Source organism: Platichthys flesus, chromosome 4 (genome assembly GCF_949316205.1).
Source record: "Platichthys flesus chromosome 4, fPlaFle2.1, whole genome shotgun sequence".
NCBI lineage: Eukaryota > Metazoa > Chordata > Actinopteri > Pleuronectiformes > Pleuronectidae > Platichthys > Platichthys flesus.
Window position 1 is genome coordinate 5,598,074 of NC_084948.1, and position 25,129 is coordinate 5,623,202.

Genomic DNA, 25,129 nt, shown 5'->3' on the forward strand with positions numbered 1-25,129 from the left:
TTCTTCAAATAGTTTCACCTCATCCCTTACTCATTCAAAGTTGCTAAACGAGATGAGGTGAAGGAGTAGATGGGGCCTGGAGGAAGTGAAGGTAGGGTGATGATGAGGAGAGGAAAGAAGGAGGAGAGGAGAGGAGAGGAGAGGAGAGGAGAGAGGCAGAGAAATTAGGACGAGTAACAAAGTCATCATTATTCAGACAGAGAATTCCATGTAAGTCCTGGATGCTCTTCAATGCTTGCACTGTGGGTGTATGTGTGTGTGTGTGTGTGTGTGTGTGTGTGTGTGTGTGTGTGATGTTGTCATGTTAAGACTGAGGTTAAGGTAAGGATTAGGGCTTGACAAGTTAGTCTCCAGGAAATCGGTCAATACACTGTGGGATTTGTGTGTGTGAGTTTTCCATCAGTGTTCCTGTTTGAATGTACGGGATCTTTGAACTAGAAGTGTGCCAAGTGTTGCACTACTGGAACCACTAGTGTGGGACAGTTCTAGGCATTTTGCTATATTGTTAAGTGCCTACAAGTGTCCCACGTATTACAGATCCCTAACCACAAGAGTGGGACATTTTAGGCATTTTGCCTCAATGATAAATGCCTAGAAGTGTCAGGCTCATTCTGATTGGTCAGGACATTTCTAGGCATTTTGCTACTATGATAAGTGCCTAGAAGTGTCCGGCTCATTCTGATTGGTCGGGACATTTCTAGGAATTTTGCTACTATGAGAAGTGCCCTGAAGTGTCCGGCTCATTCTGATTGGTCGGGACATTTCTAGGCATTTCCCCTCAATGATAAGTGCCTAGATGTGGCCGGCTTATTCTGATTGGTCAGGATATTTCTAGGCATTTTGCAATAATGATAAATGCATACAAGTGTCCCACGTATTCTACATCCCTTACTACAAGTGTGGGAGATCTAACCTTGTCAGATCTCTTTATTTCAGAAGTACCTTGTTGGTTCCACTCATATAAGGTTTTCTCAACGTTATTCCTCACATTAATTTATTATTTCAACATTTCAGTCATGTTTGTTGAATTTTTATTTTAAATCAAATCTGTTTTATTGTTTGTTCCTCTTACTAGGTGATGATTAAATGTTTCTTATGTCTCAGCTTTTTGTATAACTGTCAGTTCACAGCATACAGCACAAAGTAAAATACATTTTGTGCCTATTATCAGTAATAAATAAATGTGATTTTTTAAAACCCCTAGTGTAAGTGGAGTCTGATTATCTCCGCACCCTGGTTCTCATTCTCGACCTCCTTATGGCTTGTCCTACACATCTTTCCTTGACCTTGTGATGTATTCCATCGGGTTCAAGGAACAATGTTAAGGAAAGGAGATTATTTAAACTGCCATGTTGGAAAAAATGTCTTGTATGTTCCAGAATGTCCCACTATTCCTTTAAAGTAACAACAAGAACACATATAGTAGCTTCCTTCTAGAATGACTGGTATGTCTTTCCTGACTCTCATAGTGTGTGTGTGTGTGTGTGTGTGTGTGTGTGTGTGTGTGTGTGTGTTTGTGTGGGTTCCTATTTGCTCATGTGTGTGTAAGCTCCTACATCATGTGTTTACTTAACTGAAGGAATTCACTGAGTTGGGCAGTGGTTTATATTCATCTGTACTGAGCTTCCATGAAAGGCATTTATTTACAGTGTTAGACAATACTGTCATAGGCCAAGCATCATCAGCAGCAGCAGCAGCACTGTTATGATTCCCAAAGCCTCTGACTGCTACTTGTTTCCATTCATGAACATCATTCGTGTGTGTGTGTGTAAAATACTCGTACATTGTGCCCATATTAAAACAATTTCACACTTACTCTGTCCACAGAACATCCTCAAAGTTGCAGTACTTTATTCACAAGCACATCCGTTTTTTTTAACTATACAAACATTTCCAATCATGTGACATTGATGTTTCTTCTTTTTTAATGCAATGCAAAAATATGTGTTACTTTCTTTGCATCTGATTATAAATGCTTCAATACACATGCATGATTCTACTGTATGAATGTGCCACTTCTCTTGTTTTTATCTATTGCCGTGGATAGGGGGCTGGTCCCTGGAACCTACATCAGCCAGGTCAACATGTGACCACTAGGTTTGTTCATCTCAGTCCCGGAGTGATGAAGGTTCAGTCACATGGATCTCCAACTGGTTTATTGTGCATTGTTGAGAGGGTATAACATGTAACCAGTAAAGCTGTTGGACGCCAGGTGTCCACAGAGCTTCCTCCCAGTCGTTAAGGCCAGGTAGACCTGATCGCCTTTGTTCAACTGCAGCACCACAAGCTAAGAACATACAAAGTCAACAGTGTCATGTTCACAGAATCCTGTAGAGTCACAGGGAAACCCCTTTATTTCACTCTATTAGTTTGTTGCGTCACATTTGTAGTTTTACTTCTTACCTGACTTGCACTGTCTTCACCATCCTCCCGATTGTCCTCCCACACACTGGCTATTACGTTGTTGTTCAGAAGTAGCTGAACCTACAGTACACATAGAGGAAAACAAATAAAAAAAGTGAAGAAGAAGGATGTTTTCTAAAATCAGCAATACGCCAAGTTTCTCTGGTTTGGTTACTTTGTGGTAGAGGCGCCCGTCCGCTCCCACAGATGAGTAGATTGTGTAGGAAAAGGCATAAACACCAGCACAAGGGGCAGTGAAGGCACCTGGAGAGAAAGATGAGCCGTTAGGGGAAAAACATTAAAAAAGATGCTTTTATTTCAGTTCACTTCCTCTTCTGGTGAGTGTGCTTCCTACCCAAGGATGGGTTGTATCCCATGCCATCATTAAGAGAGACGGAATCAAAGGGGATCGGCACATCAGTGTTGAAAGGACCGAAGCATGTGAGAGCAGATCTTGGGAGGGTGATATTTAGACATGTTTTAAAGGCAATCTTGAGGTTACCTGTGATAACAGAGAGGGACAGATTAATTGCACAAAAAAGCTTACTGCCCAACTTTTTGTGAATTTTGAAATATCAGTGTCTTCACCTGTGACTTCCTTTACTCTGCTTTTCAGTTGGGAAAGATTGTCCCACAAATTCATCATCCTACGGAAGGTATTGTCTTCGAGTTGGTATAAGTCATTCGCTCCACAGCAGCAGTCGCGCCCTCGTTTGAAAACGCAGTCGCAGTCCCAGTTTCCACACTCCAGCTTTCCCTGATAGTTCACTGGGTTAGGATAGAAGAACAGTGACAAGGGATATTGCAGACAAACATGATTGTAGTGTCAATCAAAGTTCATTCACAGACAGGACAGTCCGAACCATGAACATGAAATGTGTTCTCATTTTCTGTGTGAACACATAATACAAAGCAGTTTGTGTGGCTTACATGCAGCCTCTCTTAATGAGCTGATCATGGAGGATTCAGTTTCCCCACGACCATAGGGAATCAGTGACCCCAACAGGAACAACACTGGAAATACCACCATCTGCAAAAACAGTTGTACTAAGTAATGGATCAGTCACAGAGTAGCACACAGACAAGAGAGGCTGAAGGACAAAACTACATTTGAGTACTCCAAAAATCGAAATATGGTTTGATATCGGCCTAGCTTTCAACGTCAAAGTTAGGCAGCTGCTGTTAAAGAAATAAAGACAGAGAGCAGCTAAAACACGTTTAACATAGTGGTCGAATGTCACTTAATGCAGCTGTAAATGACATCGAACTAAAAGTTATATATAGAGATCAAATAATTGTGCTTTGATCAAAATAATCTAACATTAGCTCACCACAGTTAGAGAATGACTCAGTAACAACACCTGCACAGCCATCCTGTCCAGTGTGTTTTTGTGTGACAAAAGCCCACCAAAGCTGTGTTAATTGTCAAAATCTCTACCGAGTCTTTTGCACTGGTTGATCATGAACAGGGTCAATATGGGTATATGAATTTTTCAATATAGTATATGATGTAAGAACATAAGACTTACTGTTTTTGTTCCTCCCTCTCCTTGTTCCTAAAGACTCAGGTTCTTGTGAGTTTGTGAAACGAAAAGTTTTGAAGCAGAGGATGGTTTTAGGCGTCTTATTCATGCCATACAGGTGATCCTCCTCCCCTTTGAGGAGGTGACTGACAGAAGCTCCGCCTCACAGGTGCATGCCCACAAACACAGACACACACACACACACACACACACACACACACACACACACACACACACACACAAACACACAAACACACAAACACACACACACACACGCACACACACAAACACACACACAAACGCGTTAAGCTAAACCTAATTCTAATCACAATCCTAAAACTGAGTCAGTGCTTCCCAAACCCATTGAAGTTGTGAGAACTAGCCTCACAAAGATGGTTGGGAACTCAAATGTATCCTCATAACCAAAGAAAGACAAGGACAGTAAACACACCACACACACACGTGGGAATCACCAGGGCCCTTACCGAAACTTCATCCATCCAATCTGAATGCCTAAAACAAACCCAAGCCCTGAACTTAACCTCATTTTAACCCTACCCACAATCCCATGGGCTGGGTTTTTACAGCCAAACAATCACACTCTACTTCCCTTCACCAATAGAGGCAAGTGCATCCCTGGTGCAGTCAATGGTTTTCCTTTTAGTGTGAATGTTGAACCTTTCAGCTCCCTATTGTTGGGACCATAATACCTGTAATTAGGACAGAGGTGTCTGGTTGTCATTCAGTCCAGGGGATACCGGCGGCTCACAAATGCTGATGTGGTGAACATTGTTGTCAGTTCCCTGATGATTGAATGGCCGAAAGATGAGATGACAAAAGGAGCTGATAGGAAAATGTTAACAGTTCATCGATAAAGGCCTTGATCCGACACTGCTATAAATCATTGCCTGGTTCTCATGCTGAGACAAGAGGAACAAAGGAGTGATACTGAGCTGAGGCTGACGCTCAACCCACTTTCATGTGAATGAAATGATCTTGTTTGGAGGTCCAAAGTAGTTCATAATGAAACTATCACAAATAGATTTTCATCTTATTTTTCAAGGATAGATTCAAGAAAAGACATCCAAGCTATCCATGCAGATTATGTTGCACAGGTCAAACAAACAGCCTGGGAGCCACCTTCATCCTGATTCAGAAACCATGGGGCTTGGTTGTCCCACATTTATTGTTTGCTGACTGAAAGAATGCTGGTGAATATGGCTCTCAGGCTCTGCAAAGGCTTTGGATGTTCTTGGGTGTTAATTGAAAAACAGTCGGCCCACTTTTAACTGTTATGGCCAATAAACTTGGAGTCACAGCAGAATACTGAGAGAAAAATAAAATAGAAATGGAACAGATGAAGGATTAGACCGATAGATAAACAATCTGGTGATAATTAGGGTTTATGTAACACTTACACTGGCTTGGCACTAGGCATGGTAAAACATCTTAAAGACATTCACGGTAATAAAATTCATGAATCTTGTTAGTTATGGTGACAATGAAAATGTTTTTGAAGATTATTTTTGCGCTGCCTCACAATACTTCTCTACTTTGGCTTCTTCTGAACCATGACTTCCATTTCCACTTATCTTATCCAGGAGTATGGATCAATTTATTGTTTTTTACTTTGAACTGGACATGAAGTGGGCTGTTATAGTACTAAGCTCGGTAAGCATGATTAAATAATTAGTGAAACTAAACTTAAACAAGTTCTTAAATAAACAGGTGTCTCCAGTGATCTGCTGGATGCGGCCAGATTCGTTCAGAATGAGTTATTGTGCTCTTGCACTTATAATGAAATGACAATGTTGCATTATAGAAAGATAACTATTGCATGGTAACGCAAAGGTATCGCAAGGTAACACAACAGTATTGTTTGGTTGTGCAAAAGTATTGTGAGGGAAAGCAAAACATATTATGAGGCAACACAACAGTATTGTGGGGATACAAGGGAACACTAAGTATTGCATGATAATGCAAAGTACTGTGAGGAAAAGCGAAAGTAATCCTCAAGAATAACCCATAACCCTATAATCATCCATAATCCATGGATGAATTGTAATTACATTTGTTTGCCTCTGTCTTTCCATCTTGTAAGTCAAAAGTTTTATTTGTCCACCAATTATGACAAAATAGTTCACAGGAGAAAATAAAAATCTATGAATAGCATTTTTAGATGTTAATGTAACAACCTGCTGGCATTCACAATACTTTGTGATGGAGCAAACGCACTTGTAAATCTTCGTAGGACTATTGTAGGTTTTCTTTTGCGTGTTGATCTACATATTTTCAAAGCCTAGAGCAAAATGTCAGTCAGCTGTGTGTGCCACTGCTCACGGTCATTCATCTCTGTGACATGTTTTTCACCGGAGATTGTTTTCTCCTATAGTCCTATTAGATAACAAAGTGTCTTCTTTGTTGACAGCTACTTTAGAGCTGTCATGGCTCCTGGGACAAGGCTTTGTGGTTTCCACCTGCATGTATTCAGTCCCAAGTCACCTGAACTAGTTCTTCACATAGTGTTATCTGCTAAATGGAGGCCACGATGTATCAGGTGTTTTATGTTTGCATTGCACACAGGTATCAAGGTGCAAAATAATATCCAGTTTGTTTTTTGCGAAGCCAAAAAACGACCACAGGACTCCTGGAAATTGGGGTTAATTATTTGGGGGGCTTGCACATGAACAGCCACGTTGCGCTCTATGGCTGGTTTGTCCCTCTAGATTAAATTATTCAAGGGTTCTTTATGGAAATATATCTTTGATATAATATCAATAACAGAAACGTGCTGGAGACTGTAAATAAGAATGGGAATAATAGCACAAGTTATATCTGTGTTTAAAAAAGTTTTTAGTTCCCACTTTTACCTGACCATGTACCTCCACTGGTCATGGGATGTGTTACCACTGGTTTCTGTTGTTTGCCACTGCTACTGTTGTTTTCCCAATCATGACAAAGCTGCTTTTCAGCGGTCATTTAAGGTGACAGCATTGTCCTCAGGCTCGGCCTCTTTTTTATTAGTGGCTGATTCAAGAGGGGTATGTTTTCCGTCCTTCGCTTCCCCTCTCTTGTGAATTTAGGCTGGTTATCATTTCATCGGGGGTTCTTTACTCAGCAGTTTCTATGTTTGCCTTAAAATAAGGCTGAGCATCTATTAGATTGTCATGAAAGAGGCCACAATTAACATTTCGACATGTATTAACAATGAGTTCACTAGCATGGACCACACCACAACAGTGCATGGGTATGAGTATGTTTGGTTTTAAGACTGCGTTGAGGTTCGCTCAACTGTGATGCATCGATGCGGTGAACATAATCGATTCAAGTTTTCCACCACGTTCATTTTGTAGCAGTGTCCCATCGCTGCATTATTATTACTGACTTTGTTTCAGCATTAGGACAGATGTTATAGGTCTGCTTTGTACCATGTCGACGTCTTCAGTGGGCTCCCTCCCACTGACCTGTGCTCACTTTACCCTTTAACAATAAACACCAATGATGTGCCGACACACACACACACACACACACACACACACACACACGCACACACATGCTGCCGACAGGAAAAAAGTTATTTCCTTCGATTATCACAAACATGGTTAGTTATTTACTTCACTGTTGCAGAAGAAGCGAAGCCAGTTTGTCCAGAAGCATAAGTACAAACACACAGTGTTGTTAATAAGATGAGTTCTAAATGTGAGAGATTAGAAAAGAGCAGAATCACTTGTTGACCGGAGTGGAGTGCATAACTTAATCACTATTGACGGGTTGGGGGCACTTTCTAAACCAAGAGAGACTTCAGATTTACCTGGATGATTGTATTAAATTCTGAAAAAGCAACCATGAGCATCAACAGAGAGAAGACTGAGGCCCATTCAGAGCAAAAGTGGGCCAGATGGAGAACTGTGTCCTCCTTCAAATTAACAGTCAATGTTATCGCAAACAGAACGGAGTCCCTTTTAAGTTGGTTGACGTTTTCTTCCACTTTAAGAGTTTACTTTTCACAAATGTTATACTAGGAGGCCAGGCGGTAGAAACTGTGAAGCCTCTCACTTGGACATTTGCGGTCACACATGCACCTCGTCGGAAGACAATACGGAGGAACTTGTCATTATCAGTTTAGTTTTTTATTGCAAAAATTATGTCATCCATCATTTATTTGTCATATCTTTTTTGTAGATATCTTTTTTTTTAACATGTTTTTATGTCTAAATATATATTTTTTTTCACTCACCTTCATTTTCCCTGTCAAATCTTGATGCGTACATTAAAAACAATGCAAGTTCACTGCCAACATCTTACTTTTGTGGATTCAAGCGGGTTATGCCTTGAGAAACGTGTTAAGTAATAAATTCAGAAACATGATGACATAGACCGACACAGTTCCACTTTCCCCAACTTCCCAGAAATGAAATTAAAATATCCCTGAATTGAACGTCAGTCTCAGCTGTCAATAAATTACATTTCAACCCGTTTTCAAGTATCAAATAACTATTTAAAACCAAACTTACTGTAAAAATAAAGGCTTGTGCAAACATCAATGTGAGATGAACTACCTAAAATGACAAAAACCATCTTGGTACTTTGACTTTTTAATTTGGTCCCATCCACTTATATGGAGGAGGCAGGGTTTATGACCGATACTGCAGCCAGCCACCGTCCTAAACAATAAGGTAATATCTAAATATTTTTTCTTATTCCTTGTCAGCTCCCTCTTAAGCCAGAAAAGAACATAAACTATTATCTTTTTCCCACATATGCAGAGGTCCCCACAAGACCGGTTTACATTGATGTGTAAATACAATCACTCTAGAAGGTTAAATTAATTTGTAAACATCCAATAGCTGCACTGTTGTTCCACAAAAATACACTATATCAGTGTATCAAGTGTAATGTTTGGATTTAATATCCATACTGGCACAATAATCATATTTTTGGATGAACTTTTGCTAAAACTGTACTATATACAGAAGGATATGTACTATGTATGCTGAACCTCCTTCTATGCTCTACAGATATTACTGAACATGTGGCATTAAGTCCTTAAATGACCTTTTAACTACTTTTTAACATGTCAGTGTTCTCTATGTTCATGGATGTGTGTTGCACTTTGAGAATGGGAACTGGATATTATGAGGAATGGCCAAATGCATGAACCTCCCTGGTTAATTTTGGCTCTACTGCTTATCGCACCTGATAAAAGGAAATTAGAAAAGTAGAACAAGTTTACTGCCTCAATAAGCGTTTATTTTTTAGAATATCCTTTGTATTGTAACCTTCAACTTATCATAGACTTTTTTTTTACCTGGCAAGTGAAATTATATAAATTGAATTGTCGTATGATCTTTAAAAAAAGGGATCATACCCGTGGTAAACAAAACATTTTATATAATGCTTTCCTGAGGCAGAGGATTTCTTCCAAAATCTTAAAAATACAATTTAAAAAGACGTCAACGTTAAGGTATTGTTTCAAAACTTTAATTCAATTCAAAGCAGACATCAACATCACGGATAACACCTGCATGAAAAATGTTCCACAACAACAGATACTCATGGCTAGTGGATTGCAAGCTTTCAGATCACATGCACTGAATCCAGATGTGAAGGATAGTTAAGACCTGGCGTCAATCGAAAAGGACAGACTGAGATGAGATGAGGGCACCACAGAAAGATTTCATCTAGACTCTAAACTTGTTAGTGAGACAAGAGTACACAACCCAGCATTTTACACCTCTCTCACTTAATTAGTAGCAAACAGCAGAAAGCCACTGAAAGTGTTATAGTGGTTGTTGTCATCACAGAGGGAACAGCCTCTGGGCATGTTGACGGACACCTGGTCTGTAGCATTCAGTTGCAGGACAACAGCAATAGTGGCTCCATCCTCTTGGTCTTGATTATTTACCTCATTCAAACTGGCCACCACTTTCTTGTTAAGGAGCAGTTCGGCGCAGGCGGCCAGGAGAGAGCCAGCAGCCCCAGCGTCACTGTGGATGTTGAGAGCAAAGGTGTAGACGCCGGGGTAGAGAACGGTGAAGATACCCGTGTCCACATTGTATCTACCGCCCAGGTTAAGGAAGACTTCCTTGTAGATGACGGTGAAGTCTCTTGGCTGGGGGCCATTGCACCTAAAACTTGAATATTGTAGAGCGACAGAGAAGGCAGTGCGGCTGGCTGCAGACGCAGAGGGAAGAAGAGGAAATACAAAAAGAAGATCAGTCTTATCTCATTATTACTGAGACAGGTCTAAGGTGTTTGTGCAAGGGTTTGTGTCTGTCCTGCTTTGTCTAGTGCACATTACTCACCTTCAAACTTGCTGAGCTGTTGCAGTGTTTGTGAGTACTCCTTGTCCAGCTCAGTCAGGGTCGAGTTGATGTGCGAGCTCAGGTTGCTCACTTGCTGCAGGATGAGACAGCAGCTACAAGAATAGGGCTCCTCACACACTGAGCACAAACACACATAAATACAGTTGCAGAAAAGAACATATCAGGAAACCGTGATCATGTACCAGCAGTTTCTCACCGTTTTTTGGTTCGTCTACTTGGTTGACTGATTTGAGGGATTGCCATAAAGACGGCCACTCAGCGAAAGCTGCATGCAGCAGACACAGCAACACAATAGCTGGGGGGGAAAGGGCAAGAAGCACCAAAAAGACCCTGCATTACATTCCTGTTCCTGTATTGTTATGTATGGAAACCATTGCTGCCCCTCAAAATGTATGTATTCTCACCTCTCATGATGACGCCCGGTGAAGGATGGAAGGTGTGAAAGACTGGATCAAGAGAGGAAGTGCCATGGATATTTATTTATCTTAGAGCTCCTCCCTCATTACCTCTCAGTTTTATCCGTCTTCTTTTGGCATTGCACCTCCTTGTTTTTTTATTTTTTATAATTTGCCCTGTGTCAGTGTGTAATGGGGATACACACACACACACACACACACACACACACACACACAAACACTCACTCTCACACACACACACACACACACACACACACACCCTCCGGGGCTTTGTGTAGATGATTCGGGCCAGGTATCATCTATTATCTGAGAAGAGGTGTCTGTTCATTCTCATTAACCAACAAGGATAGAGTTTGATACGCTCCATTACAGTTGAAAAGCTTTTAGATTCAGTCCTTATCATTTTTCTGGAAACATATAGGTCAAAAATAGCTCCATTGGTTGCACCTTGATTTTAAATATGTTATATACATTGGCTGCACGCATCATACATCCTGTTGTTGTATTAAATAATAGATTATATACAGAGTGGTTGTAGAAAAATAGGGATATCATGAAGATGCATAATACTCTCCTCATACTTCTCTACTCTTACAAGATCTTCTTCACTTCATTTTGCAGATGTATCCTGAATACAGACTGATAATTTGTTCTAAAGTTCAGTGTATTCAAAATATATATTAATATATTGCTGCTAAATATTGCCCTAGTCTTGATGATCACTCAAAGCTCTTTGCAGTACAGTTTTTGTCATTTACACATTCACACACGTTCATACAATGCAGAACTTTCTCTAGCTCACTCTGCACATCCATCAGAGGCACCACAGGGGGTTCAGTATATTGTCCAATGACACTTTGGCATGCTGGATGGGGAGAACAGAGATCAAACTGCTGAACTTCATAGTGGACGACCCGCTCTCCCTCCCATGATCAAAAAAACACCCTGTCCACCACAAACCTCACTGGCTTCCAGTCACACAGCGGCTCAATTCAACATACCTCTTCTCCTCCATAGTTTTTGGTTTAGTTTATTTTACATAAATATAAAATACATTAATGAAATGTTAAACATGTACTGGGTTTGGTAATCATCACTAATGGCTGGAAAGCAAAACCAAATATAACACAAACAATTAAAAACTTAAATGCAAATTATTCACTTGTTCAAAAGAGAGAATTTGACATATTTTGGAGGGGAGCATTTTTTTATTCTCTTTTTGTGCATGAACAATGACACATGGGGATCCAGTCAATGTGCTGAGTCCCCCATGACTGCAACTATGGCAAGCCCATCCATAAGACATGACCCAAACCCACCTCTTCAGATATGCTTTAATGGGTGATTAATGATGTGTGTTTCTTATTCTAAGTTGTTAGATTTTCTCTGTTTTAAACCCCTTTTTAAGTGTTTGCCAGTATTTTTATATAAATCAAAAGTTTATTATTATTGTTATTATTATGTTGCTTAAAGAAGATTTAGTTCATACAAACAGCAGTCATGTCATGTTTGCATCTTTTTATTTGTCAGGGATGGACATAATTCACAACACCAATTATTTCCTTCAAAAGAATGGTTTATTTTTTATGTTACGATTCACACACAGATTTTTTTAATTCATATTTCCATCACAACTGACATGACACTGTTTCAACAAATGAAAGATCCACAGCTGTTACAAATGTGACAATGACATGAAAAAGGTTGATCAACTTTTTCTGGTTGAATGCAGATAAAATGGATTAAAAACTTGAGTTTCTCTCAAAAGATGATAATGGTCGGGAAGTGTTCTCGGGACAAAATAAGAAGGACAGCATTGTGTTACGATGGATGAGACTACATGAAATCAGACAGAGATTATTGGATACATGACTGTCCCCATGAACGTTTTCACCGAGCAGAAGGCCGGAGCAGCTACACATTGCAGACTTAGCTTGCAGCATAGAGCAGGAAGCCAGTGAAGGTGTTATAGTGCTCGCCTTGGTCTTCATTGCAAACCACACATCCGCTGGGCAGGAGGACATCCACCTGATCCTCAGCCTTCAGTTTCAAGGTTACAACAATGCTGCTGCTGTCTTGAGGGTCGTCGCCCTTTTCCTCAGTGAGCAAAGCCACCACAGCGTTTCCATTAACCTGCAGTTGAGCGCAGCTGGCCACATTTGTGCCAGAAGGAGCCTTGGCATGGATGGTGACGGTGAGGCAGTAGACACCAGATTGAGGAACGGTGAAGATACCTGTCTGCACGTTGTAGCCTCTTCCCAGGTTTAAGAGCACGTTGCCATAGATGATGTGCCGGTCATTACTGGCAGGGACCGTGCAGGACATAGTATTGGTCAGTGAGACGGAGAAGGCGGTGCGACCTGATGGAAACGCATAGAAGACGAAACAGTTAGAGGTAAATGAGATGGATAATTTTTGTTATAAAAGGATTGTCTTTTGGTTTTGTGTGACTCATGTATGTGTCACTCACCTCTCGTCAGGTTAAGGGCCATCTTTGATTCTGTCAGGTGCCTGTTCATTTCAACAGTGACAAGTTCAAATTGTTTCTTCATCCTGGTCATCTGTTTCTGAATCAAGCAGCAGCCACACGATGCCGAAAGACACTCTGCATGCACGCACGCACACACACAAACACACATACACACACACACACGCACACACACAGTCATACATTAGGTTGCAGACCTATATATTAAAAAAAAGACAGACTTTCTTTACAATCTCTCACCGGTGCCAATCAAGTTTGAGTCGGCAGCATTGTCGCCACCCGACCAGCTGTAATTCGATTGGTCACAAAAAGCCTCCAGCAGCAGACAAAAAAATACAATAGCTGGGGGAAAAAGAGCAAAAGCTTTTATTAATGAAGGCCTCTGCATTAGATCTTAGGTGCTTTCTCCTTCTTCTAATTTTGAAGGGAATACAAGCTTATGCCTCAATAAAGACCATCAGAAATAAACACGCTATTCTTCCAGTGTCCCATCATTTGTTCTAATCTTACTTTTATTCTATTATTGATGATGTTTAATTTGAATATTTATGAAAAAGCTTTAACCATGTAATCTGACCAAATTATAAACGTTTTTGATACTATAATCCCTAACAAGCAACTTTCAGGCCGGTTACTTCTATTCTGAACTACTTCTTTGATTGTAGCTCACTGGTGTCCAAGGTCCAATCATAACCCCTCCCTAAATATTAAGCCTCTGTAGGTGCAACTTGTGTCAGTTCTCACCTCTCATGTTGATGCTGGTCGATGATAAACGCTTCAAAAGGATGGAAAGTCCGTAGACTTATCACAAGACATGAACTGTGGTTATATATTTTTCTAGGAGCCCCTCCCTTGAAAACTCTCTATTTAATTCCTCCTCTTTTGACATCACTCCTCCCAACTGTAATTTATTCCCTGCCCCATTTGCCTTTATAACTTTATAGTTTGAAATGCATTCATCACTAGGGGCTCTCATTTCCTAAATTTCACTCTCAAGCAGATACACACCCTCCTGGCTTTGTTGTTGATGCCACCCAGGTATCATCTATCACCTGAGATGAGGTGTGGAGTTCAGTGCTCTCATCAGAAACCGAGTATTGCAGTTCACAGAGCTGCATTTTTTTTCCGTATTAGCCATGCACGGTGTCTGATCCACTGGTGCCACTGATAATACTATTTCCTTGGAATAAAAAGAAGAAAGTACAGTAACTCCTTGTTTCAGGCATTATCTATAAGACCTAAAAGCGTAGATAGATAGATAGATAGATAGATAGATAAATAGATAGATAGATAGATAGATAGATAGATAGATAGATAGATAGATAGATAGATAGATAGATAGATAGATAGATAGATAGATAGATAGATAGATAGATAGATAGATAGATAGATAGATAGATAGATAGATAGATAGATAGATAGATAGATAGATAGATAGATAGATAGATAGATAGATAGATAGATAGATAGATAGATAGATAGATAGATAGATAGATAGATAGATAGATAGATAGATAGATAGATAGATAGATAGATAGATAGATAGATAGATAGATAGATAGATAGATAGATAGATAGATAGATAGATTTTTTGCATTGGTATTAGACTGTTTGTCAGACTTCTCATGCATTAAATTGCTGATGGGCTGACCATTAATTGTATTGTATTGTTTTTTATGATATTTGATTGTGACTCTGAACCAACTGAGTCTCACTCTTTGACTTGCTTTAGGCCGCTGGACTTGATCAGTGTGTTGTCGTTTGTCTTTGCAGTGGTATTGATCACCATGTGCTCAGGTGGTTGTCTATTGGGGTTTGCGATAGAATCTCCCTGTGGTAATTACACGGGTTACATGATGGTCTCCACTGTTTAGGTTAAAGCGTTTTATATCTCTGGTCTAAGTATTAATCTTATCACTCATAGATAAATACAAAGTTTGGGTTCACAAAATAAGGGATCAAGGAAGACCAACAGCGCTCTGTAGCAGTAGGTGGGAGCGGGGCAGTGTTTCTACAGGTTCTCTGTGGGCCGAGTTGAACATGTCTTCTTCTGTGACCTCGTACGACCCACAGCATCAGGTGTTTTCAATCCCCTTGATGAAAAATGAGGACGATCAGATGACCTACAGGGACAGCCTCTCTCCCGGTTGAAATTCCATCTCTACGTTTGCCATACGAATTAAGGCCGCTGGCATAATCTCTGTCTGTGTTACTTTCCTCAAGAAGAACGTACTTGCCCTAATACATATACTGTCCTGCTCCTTCAGGCTTCAGCTCAGGATTCCCGTCTCCCTCCTCTGTGCAGTGGATGCTGCATTCAATCAGCCATCACCTCATCAGCTCTCCTAGAGGAAGAGTATAAAAACAGGAGCTGCACTCCAGCCTTGCTCTCTGCCACTTGCTGTTGCCTGCTTCTGTGAATGCCCGTGTATTTTGTAAAAGAGCTTTATGACAACAGTACATTCATGAAAACTGATTCTCCAGTTGAGGATTCTGCAGATTAGTCGAGCTAATGAACTTTGAATAAAACAGCTCTTTGAGTTACAGTTTTGGAGCTTCATGTTCTGGTGCCTGAGTCCAGCAGCAGGTCTTTGCTTTCTGCAGTTCAATTACTGCAGGTCACCATTACAGTTACAGAAAGAAGACTGCCACCAGTATTACCACAGGCCAAGTAAACAGGAATGTTTAGAACAGACACTGCACTATAATAATATCATTATACTATCTTTCCCTTTCCGTTAGCTAAGAAAAACTATATTGCAATTATCTGTGTGTATATGGGAATCATCTTTTTTTCAATCAAAGCAAACTGTATGTCCTAAAAGCAAAAATGTTATCAGATTTTTTATTTGCTTTTGGTTTCACTGTGTTAATCAAACCCCATTTGAACAGCGCCAACTGTTTTTCCTCCATCCTGTCCATTGAAAAGGAATGGGCAATACATTTATCAGGGGGTGGATACCACACACTTGACATTTGTGCAGTGCATGTGCAGTCAAGGGTAGGTGTTGCTCACTGCTCACACATGGTTGGGGTCCTGCAAAATAATTGAGACTAAGACAGTTAGACTGACCAATAATCTGCATGTATGCATTTACAGATTTTTCTACACATTTACAGATATAATTACACTTTCAGATCTGATTACATATTTGGTTTTCTTTACACATTTTCAAATTCCACTGACACAGATTCTAAATACTCAGATTTGTCAATAGTTTTACGACAATAATGGTCCCATATGACATAATCTGCCCTTAGACCTCAGCAAGAGTAAGTTAAAACATATATATTTTCTTTTGTTTGTTGCACCTGTTCTTCTTCTTTGTGCCTAGAGGAATAACTCAAGGGCTCCAAGACAATTTAGTCTATTAATGAAAAATATATACCTTGAAATTGAAAGTTCAGACCTGAAAATGATAGCTCTTTGGTTTTCCAATAATCATTCATATTTGGGCGTCACACCTCAAAAGGGATAACTGACATTCATTCATCCAATCATGATGGTGGTGAGGGTGGAGCTAGAGCCAATCCCAGCTGACACTGGACAAGAGACGTGGTACACCATGTACAGGTCGCCATAACGCAGGAAGGACAACATACAGAGACAATCATTTGTTTCCTCCTGTCTGATAAATGGAGTCCTAGCAAGTTGTGGCTTAAGAGTACGAGTTTGAATTGAAACAAAGGAAGTGTTGAATCCTCATCTGTGTTTGAGGTTTAGCTGACACTAGCCTAACTGACAAAAATCTCCAACTAAACTGATTGTGGCTGCATTTGCATTGCGGGTAATGTAGGATTCAGGTTTAGTCAAGGAATAAATATACCTAAAATACTTAAATAATCAAAAGAAAATTTCTTGTTTTGCTGCATTTATTTTTTGAACCCAGACAGTGCTAGAGGAGTGCAATGTTAAATCTATAGTCAACTCATTTAAAGGTCCAGTGTGTAAGATTTAGGTGAAAGGGATCTATTGACATATGCAATTGTATATAAAATAATCCTAGTGTTTTTCATCTATATTATACAAATTATTGTTTTCTTTAGCCTCAAATGGGCCATTTATATTGAAATACTTTATATTTGGGGGTCGCCATGTTTCTTGTAGTAGCTCAAACTGGACAAATTAAACACCCTTTGAGTTTTTATGAAAACAGAAATTTACCACAGGTTCTCTTTCATGTTTGGAAGGGGAGGGTGAGGTGAGGGGAGTTCAACTGAAACATGCAACGTCATCACTTTATGTCACAAAATTCTTCACATTGAATCTTTAACTCTGAAGTGTGCTATTGTCAGGACTAAAAGAGAAACATCCCACAATGCCACCGTATTGTTCAAAATCCAGATTTATTTTCTTGGAATTAAACATATCATACGTTTCAATAACAATTTCCATCACAGCCCATCAGTCATTGGACGATTAAAAGTTTTAAGAACAAAGATAATATATGTGCAATGTTGGTCAGGTGTAAGTTGGCACGTGAACAACAGAAGGATCACACAGGCTAAAAACATTTAGAAATTTGATGTATGATGTTTGAAAGGGCTTCAAAAACATATAGATAGATAACATTGACCATGGGACTAGTAGCATATGGTGGAATAAAAGAATCAAAATGAATGTGAGGCCATTGTGCTGTGATGGGTAACAGTACAAAAGATCAGCTAGATTAGGGAATACATGGCGCAGCTGTCCTCTCAGGAAGATTCATTCTAGCAGGTTCAAACCATGTCAGTGTGGTGAAGGCTGGCACGGAAACCCAGAGCAGCTACGTTTCCCTAACTCAGTCAGTGGCATAGAGGAGGAAACCAGTAAAGGTGTTGTAGTGGCTGTTGTCGTCGCAGAGGAAACATCCAATGGGCAAGTTGACACCCACTGTGTCCCCAGCTATCAGGTGGAGAGCCACAACAATAGTGGCACTGTCCTCTTGGTCCTGCATGTTTTTTTCTCTGGTTCCTGCCACCCCCCGACCATTGACCTGCAGACTGGCGCAGGCGGCGAGGCTGTTGCCAGGCGACCCTGCGTCACTGTAGACAGTGAGGGCAAGGCTGTACACACCAGAGCGGGGAACTGTGAAGATACCAGTGTCCACGCTGTAGCTGTCTCCGAGGTTGATGAAGACGTGCTTGTAGGCGATGAGCTTGTCGTCACGGAAGGGACCCAAGCAGTTCAAACTGACTCGATTGGTAAGTGAGACAGAGAAGGCACTTCTGCTGTCTGGACGTGCAGTGGGATACAGAAATAGACTTGTTATGAAGCCGCAACTGAAAAGTCCAGTTGCATTATGTTGTGTTACACATGCTCGTGCCTCACCTCTGACATTGTTGAGGAGCGTCTTTGTTTTTATGAGTTCCTTTTCCAGTTCGTCGAGAGTCAGGTTGAGGAACGTCCCCATCCTGTGTATCTGCTGCTGCATCAGACAGCAGCCACATGACGCCTGGTCCGTGAGACACACTGTATACAGACACACACACACACACACACACACGCACACACACACTAGTTTGAAGATTACTTAATGTAAATCACATTATGGGCAGATGTTGTCTACTTGTTTTCTGAAGAATCACTCACCGTTGTCCTCCGTAGGATCGACGACATTCTCGCCAGGTCCCCCCCAAGTGAAACGGTCCTCAACAGCCATAGCTGTTCCAAGCAGACACAGCAGTACAACAGCTGGGAGGAAAAGAGCAAAGGAATATATAGCAACAGAGAGAAAACCAACATTGCCTCTTAGGAGAGCAGATCATTCCTAAGCATCTAGTCTCCATTCGTCTCCTTGTTGCATTTATATTTGCAGCTTGCTAACGGTTTCTTCTAATAACGAGCAGTCTCACCTCGCATGGTTACGCTGGCAGGTGATGTTGGCGTCAGGGGGCAGAAGGTGTGATAGACTGAAGCAGGGTCAAGAGTCACAGCTATATACTTTCACCTTCAACTCAATTCATCTGGCTCCTCCCTGTTTCTTCGGCATCCACCCCCTTTTTTCAGCCATTCAAACGTCTATACCTGTATACTAATTTCTTCATGCCTTGGGGCTTCACATGTCAGATATACATATACACCCGCCAGATCTTTGTTCTGTAGATGTAGGTCAGGTGTCATTTCTACCCTCTGAGGAAGTTTGTCCAAGTGGTTCAGTGTTTTCATCGACACACATAGATAGTTTCTTTCCTCTGTGTTTATGGAAGTGGGTCAAGCTTTATTGTGCATCAAAAATAGAAGGATCTGTCATCTGGTTTTGTTCACATAGAACATGTTGAAATTAAAGGTAGCTGTTTTGCACCTAGAGGTCCAGTGTTCCTTAGGTGACATCTTTCAAACTTGTTCAACCATGCTAGGCCACAAGTTGAGTAGGGTCACTGGAATTAATGATTGAAAAAAATTCATAAAGTTTGTTCCGGTAGAGGACGACTCTGAGAACACACATATGTCATTGAACACAAATGGGTACTTGCCATTGCAAGTTTATGGATGACAGCTGTCCTGTGTCCAGTGAAAAGATCAGAAGGGAAACAAAGAACAATGCAGGTCAGATGGTTCTTTGCATATCCATGTGGGAATACTGAAGATACTAGAGGTAACTTAAGAATGGAAGGGGGCTTCAAATGATCCAGGTCACTGAGGTGTGGGGTCAAAGATAAAATCAGCAGGTCATCTGTTATTCCCTTAGTAACACAGGAAGAAAGGAGCTACTTCAGAATTATTGCTTGTCTTTGTGATTCCTTCTCAAGCAGTTCTACAATATACTGTCACTTTTTATAGTTTTTATAACTGAGCAAAGTGTCACGGTTTGAGCAAGGAGATGGACCCAGGATGCAGAGGTTAAAACGAAAAAATTTTGATATAAAGGGAGTCTTTAAACAAGACAAAAAAAAAACATGAACACTATAAGTAACCACTGGCGACAAGGCGCACGGAGAACAAGGAAGGATAAGCAGGGGAAGCTGGACGAGACAGCAGGACAAGACAAACCATATCTGACGACGTGTAGAAACGAGTAATGAACCGACCAAGGGCAAAAGGAAACACAGAGGCTTAAATAGAGACACGGGGAAGGCAGGGGTAACTAGCCACAGGTGCAACACATGAGGACTGGGAAAGACAATCACCAAGACAGCAAGTGACACACCCGAGAAGCTGGAAACAACACACAAGGAAGGCGACACTACAAAATAAAACAGGAAACAGAAAACACAAAGACACAGAAATCCACAAACTGAATGACAGAACATCACACAAAGTTAGAAAATGTGTACATCCTTCCTTGTTTTTCTGCAACAAAGATGTTGTAGTAAATGTTTTTGTGAAATTAAACTGAATCTGCCTTATTAGTGTTTACATGTGGTCAATTTATAAATTTAAATGACTTATTTAACAGGGTTTTTATACATTGTGTATCGTCTACTTCTGTTAAGAAATCAACTCAATCTTTGGACCCAAGTTCATAACATTTCAAAATAAAAACTCAATAAATCACCTCGACATAAAGTAATAAACACTGCACTTTACTAGACCATTAAAGTACACATGTCAAGTGTGAAGCTAATAAGATGAACAGTTTCAGTTGAAATTTGTGGAATTACTGGGTACTTTTACACAAGTGTGAATGATGATAATAAGTGTATATTCCTCCTTTATTCACTTACAAAGACAGTTTTAGAAACTTTACATCAGGCAATGAACGGTTGGTTCGAAAAGATATTATAAAAACGATAAGTTTCTTATCTAGAATGGGTTAAAGTGTCATGATTTCAACCAAGGTTGTATCAAAAAAATAAACAACTTAATCCAGGAGGCAGACCGTCGCTGAGGCCCCTACTCCTGCCCAGAATCTGAATCCTGGGTACAGTGGTCCAGTGAAGTGGGTCTGGTGCTGGTGGATGAGCTCAGCCTGGTTGTTGGTGATGCGGTAAAAGGCCAGAGTCCCTGCATGTTGGTCCAGATACACACCAATCCTTTTGGCCTTAGTTGGGCCGAGGAGCTTTTCCTGACCGTCATGCCAGAAGGAGAAACCAGTGCCAGTCCAGTACAGGCTCCAGGACTGGGGATTGTGGCCCAAACGACTTTTGTCATCAGATCTTTTGCGTTCAATCTCCTTGTAGGCTACACCAATGGTGATCTGCATGGTGAGACAGGGAAAACTAGATTAGGAAAGGAAGCCATACCTGGTGGTGATGGTGCAAGAGGAATATGAGAGGATCACCAATTAATATTAATTAATTATCATCCAAAAATGAACCAGAAATATTCACTGCAATACCCACAGGCGTTGTAAAGATAATAAACAGTGATGGACTAACCAATCCTAGAACCATGCTGCTAGCATGGTAAAAATTTGAGAATGTATCTTTTTTTATTTAGGATAATAAAGAGGATTTTGTCAACAAATTGTTGTGGCTCGAATATTGAAGAATAATGCTTTGTTAAGAGGAGTCTAGTGTACAAACAACAGCTGATATCCTCACTTTCTCTCAGTGAAAACATTAAGACCTCATTATAACCTACAGTGATCAGTGACTTTTCTGACTGAGGACATGAAATCCAGTTGAAACAGCCCATAGATCTAATGCTGATTTAAGGAGCAAAGAATTCTGATATTGATATAATGACCAGTTTTCTAGCTCTGGTTGTTATGGATTGTTGGTTCATTTGTGGTGGAGATAATAGGTCAATTTTGTGATTTCTGAAATAATCAATCAAAAAATCAGGCATGTGTAGAGTGGTTATATCTATGAACAGGTAACATTTGGTGTGGATCTGGATAATGATCCAGATTTTTTAGGGGGTGATTTCTATTCAATTAGAGTAATGTAAAAAGAGATGTCCTTTAACTAAATCAGACAAATGGGATATGTGATTTCCATTCATATATTGTATATGGCATATGTCTATATCTGAAACCACCCATGTCACGACTGAAATCGAAATAATCCACCTTTTGGCCGGTCCACTCCACCTCCCAGTAGTAGGGGCTCCCAGCCAGGGGCTCTTTGCAGAGAACCTGTCTCCAGAAGTGGAAGCGCTCAGGGTAGTCTGGAGGGTTCAGGTTTTCAGCCCGCATCGTGGCCTTATGCCCTCCTTCCAACAACTGGATGTGGCGATACACCGTGTTAGGGTCCATGGTGGGTTCGAAGCGAACTGAAGGGACAGGATGTATTTAAGTGAGAACTTTGACATTGTGGTCTATGCGATCTGTTTCATATTGTGGAGCATGATGGACTCACATTTCAGCAATTCTCCTCTAGACTTTGGTTCTGGGTTAACAAGCCCTGTTGTTGTTGCAGGAGGAGTAAAAAAAGGTTTATGAAATCAGGAATTATAACTTATCTGCACCAAACCTCCTAAATCCTCAAAGTCAAGTAAATAGATCACTATCTGCAGGCAGTTTACAAAGCTTTTGTATTTACCGTGAGGTTGAGGAGGATGGAGGGGTGGAGGTGGGGCTGAAGCTTCATGTTCACAGAAATGAGGAGAGAGGGAAGAAATAAAACATGTAAAGCAAATACTGAACACCTCAACTCAATTACGTTTCATATCATTTGAAACACACTTTTCACGTTGTAGCAGGCCCTCTTATTCTTACCTTCAGGACATGCAGGATGTAGAGCCGGGTATTTTATTGAAGACTCATGCTCTGGGAAAAAAAAGTACGGTAACATGGAGTAAATATTATCTTAGGAAATTAATTTGTTATAAGAGTTACACATGTACACAGTTTCTAAAGTAACTTACCTTGAGGTCTTCGAGGCGGCAAAGGTGGAGCGTCTGTCATCATTTCATATACTACAGAAACGAGAGGATGAGTTGTGAGCAATACATCAGGTGTCCTTTTCTTAAGTTCACATATAATAATCAAAACACTGTATGATTTAAAGTTTCCCTACCTGTGTTTTGTGATTTATCCTGATCACAGTTATCAGATACTGTTGCACCTGCTACTGCACCACTGGGTGTTGAATCCACAGAGACATGACTCACTACAAAGACACGATAAGTTTTTACTGTCTGAAGGCGAGGAGAGGAGAGGAGAGGAGAGGAGAGGAGAGGAGAGGAGAGGAGATGCTGACCTAGTGTGTTGATCTTGGCCAGACTGACTTTGCAGAGCTCCTGTACCGATGTCTGTAAATCTTGCATGACTGAGCGGATGGAGGCTACCACCGCTTCCTCCTGACCCAGCACTGACTCTCCTGAGGCCCCGATCTTACCCAGTGGCTCCAGGGTTAGGAAATTCTTGAGAACAAATGAGATAACCTTTCAACAGCAATTCTTGTCTCTGTTATACTGTTATCTTATGATTTTATACTGTTAACTTATAATACCGCTATGTTATTTATATAACTTACCCGCTGCTGCCTGTTCATTTGCACTAATGGTATGTATTGATTGATGTGTCGTGTGTATTTTATGAACTTTTATTGCATTTACTAGAAGCAAAAGATAAATTTACGGATAAGCTGGACAATAAAGTCAATCTCCTGCATTAATTTATTAATCCTGTGAGACTCTGAGGTCCAGGATAACCCTGCTTCACACCTTCAAGAAGCCGATGTGGTCCTGCATGCTGGCCAGCTTGTTCAGCTCTTCACTCTTCCAGCCGAGCTGTGCCACCTCCTGCTCTAGTCTGTGGATCTGCACCTCCACCTGGCTGCCTATGGAGGTCTCGTGGGTGCTGAGGAGTTCGCCAGCCTGGGTGCCTGATAGACTCACGGTCTGGGCTAGCTCAGTGAATAAATCTGTGCTCTCTTGCTGCAGAGCCTGGACCAACGCCTGGGAGTAAGGAGAGAGGAAGACAGGGATCACAGATGAGGTATTATGAAAATACTAAAGCAATAGTTGTGTATTGTATGTCCTAAGCTATCTACGTGTATGATATTGGAAACAGAGACGTACGACAAACACGATCAAATACCTTGTGCTGGCGAGCAAGATGCGGGAGCTCCTTTAGTTTCTTTCCAGTCTCCTGAATTCTCCTCTGGGCCTCTGCCTGCATGTGAACAAGCTCTTTCTACACACACACACAAAAACACACACAAACACACACACACACACACAAGATCCATGGCTTAGCAAAGAAAAGAGACCAGAACACTTCAAATTCACCACATGTGACAGGAGTAAAACTTAAAGACAGTTGTTTAACAAGAACGTCATGTTCAGGTACATTTTGAAAATGCTTCACATTATTCACACACAGAGCATCATGGCAAACTATAAAACAGCACTCATTTAGCCCAGGTGGTCCTTTTCCATTACGTACCTCTCTCTCCTTCCTCTCTTTCTTTGGTTTGAGCACTTGATGTCCCTTGTGTCCACGCTGGCAACACAACTCACACACAAACTCCTTGTCTTCACGGCAAAACAGCACCAGGGGTTGGTTGTGTTGAGGGCAGGATCTGGGATCCACCGTGGGAAGCTGGGGGTACACGCTGCCCTGTCGCGGCCCTAAATGTGGTAGGACCTCCAGGTAGATGGGCATGGATGGTGGGGCGGAGGAGGCGGGGGAGAAGCTTTGCTTGAAGCTGTTGGTTCTCAGTTGTTCCATGGCCTCCACAAGGACAGTGCTCTTGGCCAGCGAGGGCCGAGGGCTGAAGACCTGCCGACACTGGGGGCAGCTGTACTCACCCTTACTGTCTCTCTTGTCCCAGTGGCTCTGGATACAAGACAGGCAGTACGAGTGTCCACAGGGTAGAGTGGCTGGGTCCTTCAGGGTGTCCAAGCACACTGAGCAGACAAAGGTCTCCTCCTCAGTCCACGCAGAGGCCATATGGTGCTGAGTTGAAGAAGGCAGTTAACAGAGATCAGAGCTGGATATATACGGACAACCACTCGGCTCCCTGTTCAAGTGAGGTGACACGAACAGAGATGGCAAGTTTGAATTGCCAGATGACTTGAATCACATGCTGCTCAAAACCTGTAGCAACCTCCAGGTTTCAGGCTGAGCTGGTAAAACAGGTGGGGTGAGGAGTTTC

At 41.1% G+C, this 25,129-nt stretch overlaps 3 protein-coding genes across 3 annotated transcripts; all 3 read right to left on the reverse strand.

The window, feature by feature from the left end:
* Positions 1-1,981: 1,981 nt before the first annotated feature.
* On the reverse strand, positions 1,982-3,427 carry cbln18 (cerebellin 18). Its single transcript, XM_062386834.1, has 6 exons — positions 3,334-3,427; positions 2,992-3,171; positions 2,759-2,905; positions 2,579-2,667; positions 2,404-2,484; positions 1,982-2,287 (listed from the first exon to the last, which is right to left on the reverse strand). Exons 1-6 carry the CDS (start codon positions 3,359-3,361, stop codon positions 2,156-2,158), a joined length of 657 nt encoding a protein of 218 aa, XP_062242818.1. The 5' UTR covers positions 3,362-3,427; the 3' UTR covers positions 1,982-2,155.
* A 14,340-nt stretch (positions 3,428-17,767) lies between these two features.
* On the reverse strand, positions 17,768-19,186 carry cbln20 (cerebellin 20). Its single transcript, XM_062386244.1, has 5 exons — positions 19,167-19,186; positions 18,995-19,051; positions 18,732-18,889; positions 18,471-18,611; positions 17,768-18,374 (listed from the first exon to the last, which is right to left on the reverse strand). Exons 1-5 carry the CDS (start codon positions 19,184-19,186, stop codon positions 17,941-17,943), a joined length of 810 nt encoding a protein of 269 aa, XP_062242228.1. The 3' UTR covers positions 17,768-17,940.
* A 1,575-nt stretch (positions 19,187-20,761) lies between these two features.
* On the reverse strand, positions 20,762-25,119 carry ftr86 (finTRIM family, member 86). Its single transcript, XM_062386182.1, has 11 exons — positions 24,418-25,119; positions 24,070-24,165; positions 23,694-23,927; positions 23,228-23,390; positions 23,045-23,137; positions 22,893-22,943; positions 22,744-22,794; positions 22,568-22,609; positions 22,385-22,429; positions 22,096-22,298; positions 20,762-21,279 (listed from the first exon to the last, which is right to left on the reverse strand). The coding sequence occupies exons 1-11, from the start codon at positions 24,922-24,924 to the stop codon at positions 20,944-20,946; spliced, it is 1,821 nt and encodes a 606-aa protein (XP_062242166.1). The 5' UTR covers positions 24,925-25,119; the 3' UTR covers positions 20,762-20,943.
* Between the last annotated feature and the right edge of the window lie 10 nt (positions 25,120-25,129).